This window comes from Propithecus coquereli, unplaced genomic scaffold (genome assembly GCF_000956105.1).
Source record: "Propithecus coquereli isolate 6110/MARCELLA unplaced genomic scaffold, Pcoq_1.0 Scaffold459, whole genome shotgun sequence".
NCBI classification, from domain to species: Eukaryota; Metazoa; Chordata; class Mammalia; order Primates; family Indriidae; genus Propithecus; species Propithecus coquereli.
The window spans coordinates 1,020,434-1,034,238 of record NW_012150385.1 but is presented as its reverse complement, the minus strand read 5'-3'; the positions used below and the strand labels follow the sequence as shown (position 1 = coordinate 1,034,238).

The 13,805-nt window shown below is 55.6% G+C and overlaps 1 protein-coding gene across 1 annotated transcript; it reads right to left on the bottom strand.

The window, feature by feature from the left end:
* Window positions 1–201: 201 nt before the first annotated feature.
* CST7 (cystatin F (leukocystatin)) lies at window positions 202–13,474 on the bottom strand. Its single transcript, XM_012655032.1, has 4 exons — window positions 13,389–13,474; window positions 3,332–3,504; window positions 1,247–1,363; window positions 202–699 (listed from the first exon to the last, which is right to left on the bottom strand). Exons 1-4 carry the CDS (start codon window positions 13,453–13,455, stop codon window positions 622–624), a joined length of 435 nt encoding a protein of 144 aa, XP_012510486.1. The 5' UTR covers window positions 13,456–13,474; the 3' UTR covers window positions 202–621.
* Window positions 13,475–13,805: the final 331 nt, after the last annotated feature.

Sequence of the window (13,805 nt, the reverse complement as noted above, 5' to 3'; positions counted from 1 at the left end):
TGAGGACAGGCTTGCCTGCTTCTGGCTGCTGTGGTCTTCGATTTGGTGGCCAGCAGCTAATCACTGGACAGGCCTCCCAGGGAAGTGACATAAACTCGCCAACCCCTCGGTGAGGGGGACCCCTTGCAACGCTCACCTCACCTTCCTGATTCTCCCTTTGAAAAGTAAAGCACGCTGCCGTTGCTCTGAGATGATTAGCTCTTTATTCGTCCACAAAGGGTCCAGCTGCAGACTTGCTTCCCCACCAAGGGTTGTGACAACTACTCAGACTGAGAGATTGAGCCCTACGCCCTCATGGGTGTCCTGGGACCACTGGGGATAGGGCCCTCGACTCCAATATGTCCCATCCAGCAACTTGGTCCCTTTGCTCAGACCCTGAATCTAGGTGCACAGCAGCAGTAAATGAGTTAATTTTAGAAGAAAATGCAACACAATATACTTCATCTGGCTATGAGGCGTGATCATCTGCCATCCCAGCCACTCGGTGATGGCCCTGAAGCTGACTCAGGAAGGGCCCAGGAGGGCCTGTAACGGCTGAGGGGGTCATGGCGCGGAGCTGGAGGGGAGGAGCACACACATCATGTGTTTGTCGCAGCTGCAGGCTCGCCGAAGAGGCGGCAGTCAGTGACAGTGGAGAACAGGCACCTCGTACCTCTGCAGCCAGGGGATGACCCAGACTTCAGAGTAGCAGCTCAGAGTCTGAAACAAAGAGGGGCACACCTGAGAATCCTCCTGTCACAGGCTCACTCCGGATACCTCTGCCCGGGGCCTCCCGGCCGGCATTCTCCCCCTGCCCCAGGTTTTTATTTCAACGATTTTCAAATCTACAGAAAAGTTGAAAGAGTGATTTGAGACTATATTTATCACCATTAAATTTTGCCATATTTATGTTCTCTCCCTTATATATCTCATATCATATATAGCATATATATCTCATATAATTATATATATATATCATATGTATCACATACATATAATTTCTGAGTCATTTGATAGCCTTTCTTGCTCTAACCTCACCCACCCCAAACTCAGGGGGCTTCCTCCTGGAGCTGTGCCTCGCAGAGGGAAGGGTGGTCGTCTGAGGGGGAGGACCACGCTGTCCTCTGCAGTCTCTGGCCCCCCTTCTCCGTGTCCGCAGTTGTGCAGGAGTACTGGGAGGCCTGACTTCCTCAGGAGTGAGGTTTGGAACCACGCGTCAGGAAGTGATGACAGGGGCTCTGAGAAGGCGAGAGACTCTCTGCTTTACCTGCTTCAGCGTGTGGTTGGTTTGGAAGTCGCAGTTGTCCAGATTAGGGTGCTGGTTTTTCTTGCAGGTTGTTCTGCCAATTTCCACCTCAAGCATGTATTTCAGGCCTTTCACTATCTGGAGAGAGAAAGGGACAGGGTCCTGGGTTACTTGGCACAGGTTGGAAGGAGGGCAGGCTCCCCCACTAGTAAGAGGTGCCTTAAGACTGTGGTCCCTGGGCTGAGGACTGATACCGGTCCGGTCCCTGCCTGTTAGGAACCGGGCTGCACAGCAGGAGGTGAGCGGCCGGTGAGTGAAGGAAGCTTCATCTGTATTTACAGCCGCTCCCCATCACTCACATCACTGCCTCCTGTCAGACCAGCATCAGCATCAGATTCTCATAGGAGCGCGGACCCTGCTGTAAACTGCACATACAAGGGATCGAGGGCGCAGGCTCCTTTTCAGAATCTAATGCCTGATGATCTGAGGTGGAGCTGAGGCGGTGATGTGTTTGCGCTGGGGAGCAGCTGCAAATACAGATTATCATTAGCAGAAAGGTTTGACTGCACGATAAATGTAATGCGCATGAATTATCCCAAAAGCATCCCCCCCACCCCATCTGTGGAAAAATTGTCTTCCATGAAACTGGTCCCTGGTGTGCAAAAGGTTGGGGACCACTGTCTTGAGACATATCACAGGAAGTGCCAGAGAAGAATGAGAGGAGGGAGGGAGGAGCCTCCGGGAAGGAAGTGGGCCCTGGATGGAAATCCCCCTTCTCCCCTCCAACTCCAGTCTGCTGCAGTCTGGGTGAGGCAGGCTATGTGTCGCACCCTAGGACGTTTCCTTAGGCTGTCCCCACCTCCCCGCCCCCGCCCCCAGGCCAGAGGTGAAGGCCTGCTCCCTCCCTCCTGCACCAGGGAAGCAGCCCCACACCCCCTGCTGTGTTCCACGTGCCAGTGACCTAGTTCATTCTTCTCATTTGTGGTCTTAGAGGGGTCAAAGAGAAATTCCTCAATTTTTATTCTCAGCTCCACCAAATACCAAGTGAAATAAAGTTGTCCCCAACATCACCAAGGTAGAGAGGGACAACCTCCCACCCCCCTCCTCAGGACCTTGGACACTCAGGCCCAGAGCATCGCCCTGGCCTCCTGGAGGAGGTGGCACCTGGCCACGGAAGATCCACCGCCCCAGGGCTACACATCAAACTGCCATCCACAGCACGCTTCCTCACGTAAAAACACGCTTCCTTGCGTAAAGCTGTGCTGCTCTTAAAAAGTTGGCAATTGCCAAAAAGAATAAGGAAGGTTATAAAAATCAACCCCCGTCCTGTGACCCAGGGTAGCCATGGATGCTGTTGAAGACGGTAGCCCCAGAGCAGGGCCACTTCGGCTCCCCCTCCAGGCAGCAGCCCCCGGGGGTGTGGGTGCCATCCACAGCTGTGCCCCATATCAGCAAGCAGCTGCACAGTATCCCTGTGTTTAGCAAATGGCAGAGACTGTGGGCAGCCACCTCCTGATGTCGTCTCCTCACTGTCTATATGCTGCGTCCACGCAGTGCATTCTCAGGACCCAGACGAGCAGGTCCTGGCTGTGCCCTGCCAGCGTCCCCTTGAGGAGGGAATGCCCTGGGCAGGTGTGATAGGCCACTGAGAAGGTGTGAGCACTTTGCAGGTAGGCTGGAGGCTGGGCAGGTGTGAATCAGGCAAAGGGGGTGGCCTGGGCAGAGCCCTGGGACATGAAAGAACACATCAGCAAGTCTTTTGGAGCTGTGGTGCACATGAGGGGTGAGGCCGGGCAGGAGACATGGGGGCTTGTGGGGGCAGCTCTGACTGGCAGTGCAGTGGCCCACTCCTCGGGGCAGTTTCTGTCGCCCCACTAGGGCCCTGGCCCTCCTCGCTCCCCCTGCTACTGGGCTCTGGGCCAGCGGTCTGATAGCCCAGAAGCAAGGTTTTCATAAGGAAATGGCTCAGGGCCTTTGTGCTGGGCTCTGGGTGATGCTGGCCTTGTCTGCTACTGTCAGCTCCTGGCCTGGCAAGTGTTCTAGATGGCGGAGGGGGGTCACTGCAGCTCGGCTTCCCAGGGGTGCAACCAGAACCCAGACGCTCACCTGGACCAGGGCTCTTCTGATGTGGGACTCCTTGAACAAGAACATGTCATTTGTGCAGTTGTTGAACTTTTCTACACTGCGTCTGGCCGCTTTGAGGACTCCTGGGTCATTGGTCTTTATTGGTTCAGGAAATCCTGGCTTCACACCTGAGTTAAGGTCCTGGGAGCAAAAATCTGAAAGAGAAACAAGGAACCAGACAAGAACATTTATGCTAGCAGGGCCTTTGGTCCAGGTGCCATGCGTCACACTTGGGGGTGCTCAGTCCTCCTCTCGCACCATGTGGATCCCGCCCCGTCCACCCCTCACCTGCATTCCCCTCATCTGTGTACCCCCTCACCTGTCTACCCACCCCTCACCTGCATTCCACCTCACCCGGCCACCACCCCCTCACCTGCCCACGCCTCACCTGTGTACTCCCTCACCTGTCCACCCACTCCTTACCCATCCATCTACCCTTCACCCCTACAGTGTATGAACTAAAATAAAATCTTAGGTCCCCCAGCTAACTGAACAGACACCGTCTTGGCCAATGGGACCCTAGAAAAACCTTAAAGCTGAGTTACCAGCTACGAGGAGAAGGGAGGTCAGACACGCTTCCTCACGCCCCCTCCCTTTTGGAGCTGCTCTTTGTAACACTAAGACATAATACTAAGTCATTAACAAGCCTAAGAACCTGCAAGACAAAGGTTAAACCACACCTACAGGCCATGGATTTACTTAGCAGGTCACTTGAGTCCGTGGTCTCTGTGGCTTATCTCTGATTAACACACTTCCTTAACTGAAAGCCTATTCAGCCTTTAGGCAGAGCTGCCTTTCTTTAACCAATTCCAAATTGGTTCATTTTATTTGAAGAATCTTTAAGTCCACTTATAACCTGTAGACTCTTCCCCACCCCACCTTCGAGACATTCTGCCTTTTCGGGCCAAACCAATGTCCACCTTCCCTGTATTGATTTTGGATTTTATGTGTAATTCCTGTCTCCACAAATGTATAAAACCAGATTGGAACCTGGCTGCCTTGGGTGCATCTTCTTAAGATCTCTTGAGGGCATGTTTCCCCAGGGTGAGGTCACTCACACTTGGCTCAGAATAAATGTCTTTAAATTATTTTACAGAACTTGGGGGGTTTTTGTTGACAAGTGCATTCCTTGCGCATCCCCACGGGTGCGCCACATTCGAAGCTGAGGACCAGGTGTGAGTGTGGTGCAGTGATGTCATCCCTGCCCACATGGGTAAGAAAAACTGAACACGACCCCCATGAGGGGAACCTCGCTCAGGGCAGGATGTAGCTTTAGGGCGTTAGGAGAAGTTGGGCCCAGCCTGGCCCTGAAGTGGGTGGGGCAGAGACAGTGCTGGCCGGGTCCTGCCCCAAGGGCCCCGTCCTGTCCACCCTGGTCAGAACCAGGCTCCGGGCTCAGCTCACCCCCCAATCCTGCCCCCAGGGCACCCCCAGAGGCAGCCCTTGGCTTTCGTGCCTTGTACCGCCCTGGGGTGCTTCTAGTGTAGCTTTTCTCCCCTTGGAAGGAAGGACGTGATGGCCTTCCAACTGGGGACAGGGAGGGCTGGACTTCTCTCGCCTTTCTGTGCCCTTCCTGTACCAAGGAGGCCCGTATTTGGATAAAAGATGGGGAAGCAGCACGAGGGGCTTCTTCCCGGTCAGTCCCAGGGTTAGGCAGACAGGACCCGTCCCTCCTGGGCTCCCTCCAAAGGGCCCCCTCAAGTCGGGCTCCTTGTTTGCTCCCTCCCGGCGCTTGCCAAGCCCTCCTGGAGCCTCCTGGTCCTGCAGCTCCCTCACCTTCCACAGGTAAGCAAGAAAACAGCAGGGTGTGGGGGGCGCGGGGCCATCCTAGGGACAGTCCCAGGGCCCCTGAGCCCCAGCAGCCAGAGCGGGGCCTGAGGGAGAAGAGCCAAGAGAGGGCCGGGTGGGGTGGGCTGCGGGCTTTGGATTTTATTAAGAAGAAAATATCAGTATAAACAGGCCCCACAGGCTCCCTACAGCAACAAGTGAATGGCGGCCTTTTCTGGCTGGCAGGTCATCAGTGATTCGAATTTGGGTTTCTCCATATTTTTCAATTTTTCTACAATAGTTATGGACTATTTTTGTGTTAAAATAATAAGTTAAAAGTTGTGGAGGAAATTCTAAATAAATTGAGGGGAGGAGAATGGGGAAGAGGGGTTTTAGGTTTGTAAACTGCTTCCCTTGTTAAGAAGTTTCCAGATTGTCCCAAGGTATTACTGTGGTGGAGATCACTAGGGCTGAGCTGTCCCACAAGGCAGGCTCTCGCCAATGTAGTGATTTTTTTTTACATTAACTAGATTAAATTAAATATAAAACTCAGTTCTCAGTGGCACAAGCTGCATTTCCAGTACCCAGGAGCTGCACATGCCGGAGGCTACTTGGCCGGTGCAGATTAGAACATTCCATCCTCGGCTCAGCATCCCTTGGCTGTGTCCTGTCCGGAGCGCCCCAGGTGAGTGCACGGGCAGGCCCTGGGCCTCCACGTTCAGTCATTCAGTCCGGGAAGGTGGGTTTAGCAGCAGGAAGTGGAGACCCGGCTGAGGGTAGCAGCAGCGCTAACCAGATAAGCTTCCGGGCTCGGTGATGACCTGTGGTCACCCCCTCCTCCTCACCCAAACTAAATCTGGCTGAGGCTGGAGGGACCCAGATGTATTTGGGTTTTAGACACGCAGCTGCTGGAGAAGATAATGCTCGCAAGGGATGTGGACTTTCAGGGGAGTTGAGACACAGGATGGTTCCCTGGGTTATGAAGAAATCGAAACTTTAGGGAGAAAAACACCAGCATGAATTCAACAGCACAGGAGCTTTCATAGCTTCATTGCTGGGCGCAGATCTGGGGTGTCCCACTGTATACGAGGTGCCCCCCATGGGGATGAGCAGATAGATGGTTGTGAGGCCCAATAGAAGGGAGCCAGGGAAATGTCTTTGCCCTTGAACTGGGGGCTGGGAATTAGGGCTGGTGGGCTGGCCAGGCTGGGACCTGGAAGACGGTCAAATCTGAGTATTTGAGCCTGGCAGGAGGGTGTCTGTGTGCCTGTTACAGCACGGCTGGCAAAGCTGGGCCCGAGGACCACTTGGGAGGAGAGCACTGGGGGTCAGGGAGGGGGCCGGCTTTATAGCTGGGCACCGTGGGAAGCCTTGCCTGGACGTCAGTGATCTTAGCTCAGAGTGAGAGCCCCAGAGGAGGCGCTGCTGCTGCTGCGTGCGGTCTGCAAGAGGCCCTCCCTGGAACCCAAATGCCTGGCACGGTGGGTGCACACCAGACCCCACTGGGGCAGAGAAGCAGGATGCCGTGCAGTCCCCCAAGGGGTCTTCTCTCCCTGAGCAATGGAAGGAGCCTTGGGAATGGGCAGAGAAGGTGTGGGTCTGTGGAAGTTCTGTGACCTTGGGGGTGCCCAGCTGTCTCTGGTCATCAGCTCTTTCCTGCAGGGGGGCCGCCTGGCAAATGGGTCCCCTGACTTGGCTCCCGGGAGAGAAAGTGTCATGACTAAGCCTCTGATGACTGCACGGCTGCCGGGGCTTCAGCAGCACAAGGACTCTGGCCTTTCATCCCCAAGGAAGCAGCCAGTGCCAACGCCCTGTCCCACAGGAAGTGCTGCCCACGGACTGGTCCTGCACAAGCACCCCTGGGACTCTCCTTCACTGTAATGCAGCCTTCACGACAGCCCCACCTAAACCGCTGCGGCCTTTGCTTAAGGTCTCTGAATACGGAAACAGAAACTGCTTCGGTTCCTTGAGCGCCAGGAGCTGGGTTTGGTGGGTCAGGGTGAGGCCTGGGACCTGCATTTCCCCAGGCTCCCAGGTGATTCTGACACAGGTGGTGGCTGTGGGGGATCTGCTGGAGACCTGGGGCTGTCCATGGGAACATGAGGAAGGAGGGGGGGCCCAATGCCAAAGGTGCTTGTGGATGACAGGAAGTCAAGTGTGGTTTTAGTTATAACAAAAAACTGTTTTGGAAACCAGCTTGGTTTCTGCTCGTGACTGCCTTCTAAGAAGCAGAGAGAGAACGAAGACACTTGGTGGAAGGGATGGAGTTTGTAGTGTATTTTTGCCATCAGAGATTAGTGGTTTTTTTCTTTTTTTCCTTGTGGTGGATTAGTATGGCTGTCTGTATTTTTCTTTGTAAAAATTACATTTATGGCTTTTTTCTGATTATAAACTTACCTATTTTGGGTAGGAAATTTGAAAAATACAGAAGAGTATAACAAAAAAATAAAAATCATTATCAATATCTCAAAGGTAACCACTACTAACTTTTTAAGATAAAATGTATTAAACTTAATTGTGCTTTAATTTAGCAGAATTTAAAAAATGAAGTGAAACTCAGAGGTTTCTCTGACCTTCAGATGAATGTCCTTTGCAAACATGTGACGTTAGTTCCTAAAGATTCCAAAGTTCCTTTAATTCCTAAAGATTTCAGAAAAAGATTATGAAAAATATTGAATTTGGCTCATTTTAATTTAACTACATGTTTCTTAAAATGTAGGCTACAAGTCAGTAAACCTTTGACTGTCTTATAGTTGTCTAAACAAATATTAAAAGCTCTATTTTTAATTTTTAAAAAGTTTAAAAGCCAAACTTACTTTTTGTGATTCATCAGGAGAAATTAACAGGGAAAGTCTGACCATTAAGAACAAACATCTCAAAGGGCGAATCATCTTTAGGGAAGAAAACAAAAAAACCAACTACCAAGCAGGTGAAGAGTGGATGTACCACTGGCTCTTTGAGTGCCCTGGCCCTGAAGGGGCGTGGGGGGGCCCTGGGCCTCAGCCAGGAGTCAGACCCACTATCAGAGGACCCCCCCCAGGGAAGGGGGCTGCGGGGTTTGCTGAAGTGGGGGAGCAGGTGAGTGGGCGCTGTAGTTTTCTGAGTGCCTGCTCTGCCCCGAGGGCACCTGTGGGACATTTCTTCTCACACCAGGCAGGTGTCACGGGTGTCCCCATTCTGCATGTGAGGTGACAGAGCTGGGAGGAGTACTGGGTGGCTAAACCCAGGTCCCACCCACTCTAAAGACCATGCTTCGCCCCCACCCATTCAAAAAGGGTTTCTTGGTAGGTGCTATGGGAAATGCAGGACTGCAAGACAGATTCCACGGAGCAGGAGGCCACAGCAGAGGAAGCCTGGCAGAGGCAGCGGCGAGGTGGGAGCGCGTTAGCGCGGTTCAGGAGGGGAAAACAGGAGAGCCGGAGGGATAGGGGGTGGTGGGAGCGCAGTTAAAAAGTGGCTGAAGTGACCTAGGGGAGGCTGGCGCATGCATGGGGCAGGAGCAAGGGGGATGGGTGACTCAGACGTCTACGGTGATGACCTGTGTGACGTGGGCTCAGAACACACGCACGAGCCGGCTTGTGAGAAGAAACGAAAGTCGGCGCGTAGAATTCTCCATAGGAACAGGGCACCCGGCGCGCCAGGCCCGCTCCGAAGGAAGTGGGGGCGCCGCTGATGAGCAGCTCCCATCCCTCCGCCCCCGGACGTGCTAAACTGGGCGCCAGCCCCAGGCTCCCCCACCCCACCCCCGAGGGCGGGGCGCAGAGAGGATAAATCAGCCCAGCTGCTCCTAACGCGCCAGGTGTGGGCCACGCCCCCAGAGAGGTAGGAAGCTTCCAGATGCTCCGAGGTGGAGGTGGGGCCGTAGGTGCTGAGCCTGGCACTGAGCAGGCACAACGTGCCCGACCCCGGTGCCGACCGCGGGGCGCACGGTCACAGCCAGGCGAGGGGCGACGCGCACCAGTGTTCGCGAGATGCGGAGGGCCTGGGAGAGGGCGGCCGCGCTCCCGCCCCTGGGGACACCAGGACGCTGCACAGCCCGGGCAGTGTTCCTGGGCAGTGCACGCAGCTGTCCTCGGAGCACAGCCCCTGTAGAGCTGGCACCGAGCTGCTCTGAGAAGGGGGAAATGTGGGCCCGAATCAGTCCCTCCAGCTCTGTCTGGGTGGGCACATCCTTCCCACCTCCTGCCTTTGCCAGCGCAGGACGTGTGCCAGGGAACCAGCACAGGCTGGGATCTCCGCGGGGCTCCGCTGTGTTCCAGGCCCAGCACTAAAGGACCCTCCTGGGCCATCCTCCTCTCTAAGTCCCCTCGTAGTCCTTCAGGGCCAGCATCCCTTGCTTCAGAGAATCTAGGGGTCTCTCCTCTAGAGTGGAGGGTCAGGATGGGAAGCAAAGCTTGGAGGAAACGTTCTGGAGCTTCCTGCTTAAAAATATGTTTTTTCTTAAAAATCACAAATGATACCTGATCCTGTTTCTGTTCCTGTTCCATCTCCACACCCTTCTTCAGAATCCTGACACTGACGTTGGGACTGTGACTCAAGGGCACTGTGCCATTTAAAGGCACAGCGTGTGCATGAACTTTTCATGCAAATGTCTAAGAGTTTAAATGAAACCTAGAGTCGAACAGGCCACACCAAAGCTTGGGGATGCTGTCGGTACCCGGTGTTAGTTACAATGGTCCTCAACTGTTTCCGTGCGGATTAAAGAGAATGTAAACTTCCCTCAAATTACTACCAAACACATAGGCAAATGTCTCCTAAGGGGCTGCAGAAGTAGCTGGTAAAATAACCTAGTAGCAACTTTTTGATAAACATCCTTTAATTTACTTTTCTGAAAATCGAAGATACCCTGTACACATGTCCTCTGAGGAGGGCGACAGGTTTGTGACACTGGCCACATTTCAAAGCGCTGAGCCATGTACAGACTTTGCCCTTTGGAGGGGAAGGGAGTGGGTGCAGGAGAGCTCCTGCCTCCAGTAGGGAGGGCGGCTGGGGACGCCTGCACGGCCCACCACCTTCCTCTTTCAGGAGTGATCTGGGCCTGGGGCTGGGGGAATCCCGCTTGTGAAACCATTCCAGAGAGGGGACCCTGGGTGCCAAGAGCTGTACACAGACAGTCTCTGCTGGTGCCCCTTTCTGTGTCACCTGGGGGAGTGCCCTGGTCATGGGCTGGTGCTGAGCTGGGTGCTGAGACCCCGCATCACCCCCATCTCTCAGAGCTTGCAGTCTGGAGGGCTGTGCCTGAGGGCTTGGGTGTTGGGAGGTGAATGTCAGACTCAGGGTGCTGGTGTCCTTTCTCTGCCCACCTGGAGATGAGTCACCCAAGCCCTGTGCCCTGTCTACTCTTGTCAAGTGACACCATCGTAATTCAGTGAGTCTGGGTGCTTGCCATGAGTTCCATGGGGCCACACCCACCTGACCGTGAGGGGACCCATCTTTTGAGGGTACACGTGTCTCCCTGGCACAGACAGGATGCTGGTCTCTACCAGAATCAGTCCTCAGCTGAACCCACTGGGACACACTGGAGTTTGAATGCCAGCTCTGTCTCTCACTGGCTGTGCAGGCCTGGGCAAGCTGCTTAACCTCTGAGCCCCTGTGTCCTCATCTGTAAAATGGGGATCATGATGGCACCTCACAGGTGGTGGTGAGAATATATGAGACAATACACATGAAGCCCTTGTCAATAACTGACATGCAATAGTGTAATTATTATCAAATATCATATCAAAATGCATATGGCTGCAGTGGGGGTCTCTGAGGGCAAATGGATGTTCCCCATTGGAAAAAAGAAATCTCAGCATTCAGAGGTGTGTCTATGGTCCCTGGCAGGCCCAGACCCAGCCTGCAGAAGTCCCGAGTGCTCCCTGCAGGAGGCTCTCCCACCCCTTCCTGGGGTGCAGGGAGTCTTCTTGCTGCAGGTGGTCTCTGGGTGCAGTGTGGTACCTGCTACATACAGAGAGCTAAGGACTGGCATCACCTTGCTGATGGGAGAGCAGGTAGCTCCTTGACCCCAGGGCCCCTGCCAGGCAGATGGGCCACTGCAAGCTAGGCTGGGGGTGAGGGGGGGAAGGGGGCAGAGTGTGACTCGGCAGCCCAGGGGAGCTTCCTACAAGAGATGCCAGTCAGGTTGAGAAAGAAGAAGGGCTTTTCATTTTCTGCCAAGGGCAGAGGAAGAAACCAATGTAGCAATTTCCTAGGTTCTGAGAGGCTCAAGGGGGAAAGGTGCCCTGGGGCTCAGCACCGAGGTTTCTGCTGTTTGGCACTGGGCGCAGAGAGAAGCCAGAGCCCACATGGCGCCACCCTTGGGGGCCCTGTTGCCTCGTCCCACGTTGGCCATACATACGAGGACGGTTCTGGAGTTCGTTCTCAGAGGAGCCAAGGGAGAGGCTGTAGGAGTTGGGGGTGGTGGTCCCGGTTCCCGTCTCTGTTCAAACACCAGACACAGGGCCCCCCAGCACCCTCACTGTATAGATGAGGACCTGAGGCCCTTGTTGGAGGCACCAGAAACTATGGCAGCACCCTGGCTCCAAGCCAGGGTGGGGTGTTGGGGGGGTGTCACCAGCACAGCCGAGGAAGGGCCTGCACTGGACGGAGCAAGGGGCTGAGGCCACTGCAGAGGGCCCCCCAGGCCCACTGTGTGCCTCTGTGCCAGTGCTCTCCCCGAGCCACCTCAGTTAAGCCTCTCCAAGGTCGGAGAGGGAAATGCAGTTACCGTCCCATTTCATGGATGATGGGACTGAGGCTTAGGGAGGTTCCAGGCTCCACAGCCAGTAGGTATGGCTCTGAGGTGCCCCAGCGTCCCTATGCGAGAGTGTGGACTCTGGAGCTTCCCTCCGGGGTTCAGCGACAGACAGCGAGTCTGCCGGGGAATGGAGGGAATGGATCGGGAGGGCTGTGTCCTGAATTACACACCAGCAAAGGGGCAGGCAACACTAGCAGCCTTCCAGCACTTGGGTCACAACAGTTCCCCATGTGACCCTGCACTGTCCCTGGCCCACTCTGCGAGATGAGCAGATGAACACACCATCAACAGTCAGCATGAATAACTAGATCCAGCACGTATTAAGACCTCGGGTTCCATGTCCCCTCCAGGAGATCCTTCCCCACCCCCTTTGAGAAGGAGCCACTTCTCTGGACTGAACCCCTGCCCCCGCCTTGGATGATACTATGGGGGAGGGGCACAGGAAGACAGTAGGGCTGGTGAGAGGCTGAGGAGGGGGTGGGGGGCCTCACCAGTAACTAGGAAGAGGCACAGCAGGGGGAGGCAGGGGTGGGGTGTACTGTCCCCAGCCCTCCCAGTCAACCACGCGTTAACCACGTGTTTGCTGAGCACCCACCCTGTGCCTGCTGAGGTGTGCCCCATCACTGACAGCGGAAGCTGCCCCCTCACCTCCCTATCCCCATACCCCCAAATCGCAGCACCCACCCCAAGCCAGATCTGGGAGCCTGAGGCAGTGTCTCCCAGTGTCACTGACTCCTCAGTATCCTGACTCACCATGAGGGGGTCTCTGGGGCCGTCCCCCTCTCTGGTCCTGCCTGAAAACCCTCTGCCTGGTCATGTTTGACCATACTCCAGCCGGCTTCCAAAAGAGAGAGGAGGGCAGAAACCAGCCCTGTCCAGGTTTGCTGGGCAGTGTGGGCTGTGTGACTTGAGCAGGTCACTTCAGCCCTCTGGCACCAGCTTCCTTGTTAAATGGTGGTGGCGGTCGGGGGGGGCTTCTAAGTCTCCATCAGTATGGTGGTCTGATTCCTGGTGCTGGGGAGGGCATCGCCCAGCTCCCTTCCGGTGGGGACAGGAGCTCACTGGACGTGTGACTTGGGCAAATTACCCAACCGGGCTGTGCCTCAGTTTCCCAGAGCGTAGGAATCATCCTCCGCTTCTTCCCCGCCCTCTTCCCAGCGCTGACCTTCAGGGTGCGGACAGCAAGAAGGATGTAAGTGTCTGATTGTTAGGGTCCCTGCAGCCAAGTCACAGGACAGCAATCGCCAGGAAGGAAGGACGCGCGGTTAGATAAAACCGGTTAACCGCGGGCGCATCGCGGGGGATCTTCCTTGCACCCCTCAGCCGGCAGTGCTCCGGAGCCCTGTGCCCCTCGTCGCCGCGCTGTCCCCTGGGGTCTCCAGGCCTGGGAAGTGCAGGAAGACCCGAGGCGGGGAGGACCGCAGGCGGGGAGGGAGCTCCGGCCGCCGTCGGGCAATGCCGGGAGAGCAGCTGCGGAGCGGCCAGAGCCCGGAGCTCTGCGCGCGAGGCGGCCAGGGGAGACCCCCGACTTACCTGGGGCCGGGCCCGCGGCGGTGCTCGAGACCAGGCAGCAGAGCGCGAGCAGCGCGCCGGCCCGCATGGCTGCCCCGCGGAGCGCAGCGCCGGCAGTGCGGGGCAGGGGCTGCGCGGCCGGGAGGTGCTGGGGCCGCTGCGGGAGCCCCGCCCAGCAGACCGCCCCCCGGGCCGGGCGGGGTTGGGGGGCTGCCTACTTTGGTGCTGGAAAGGGGTGATTTCTTGCTGAATCACTTTTAGCAGAAGTTCCTCACCTCCAGATCTATTCGCCACAGAGTCAACCGCTTCCTTTATAAAAGTTTCCTGGCAGCGATCACTTGCTGGGGGAGGAGGAAGCGAAATGAGACCCGTGAACAAATCTTGGCGCAATTTTTGTACCCCCGAAGCATACAGGGAAGGTATGTCGATTAAAATATT

What these genes read in the sequence shown, in the direction of transcription:
- CST7 (XM_012655032.1), bottom strand. Translation starts at nt 13,455, where the DNA reads ATGCGGGCCGGCGCGCTGCTCGCGCTCTGCTGCCTGGTCTCGAGCACC. An exon ending in CGCCGCGGGCCCGGCCCCAG is followed by an intron (nt 3,505 to 13,388) that starts GTAAGTCGGGGG and finishes TTTCTCTTTCAG; the next exon opens with ATTTTTGCTCCCAGGACCTT. An exon ending in TCAGAAGAGCCCTGGTCCAG is followed by an intron (nt 1,364 to 3,331) that starts GTGAGCGTCTGG and finishes TTCTCTCTCCAG; the next exon opens with ATAGTGAAAGGCCTGAAATA.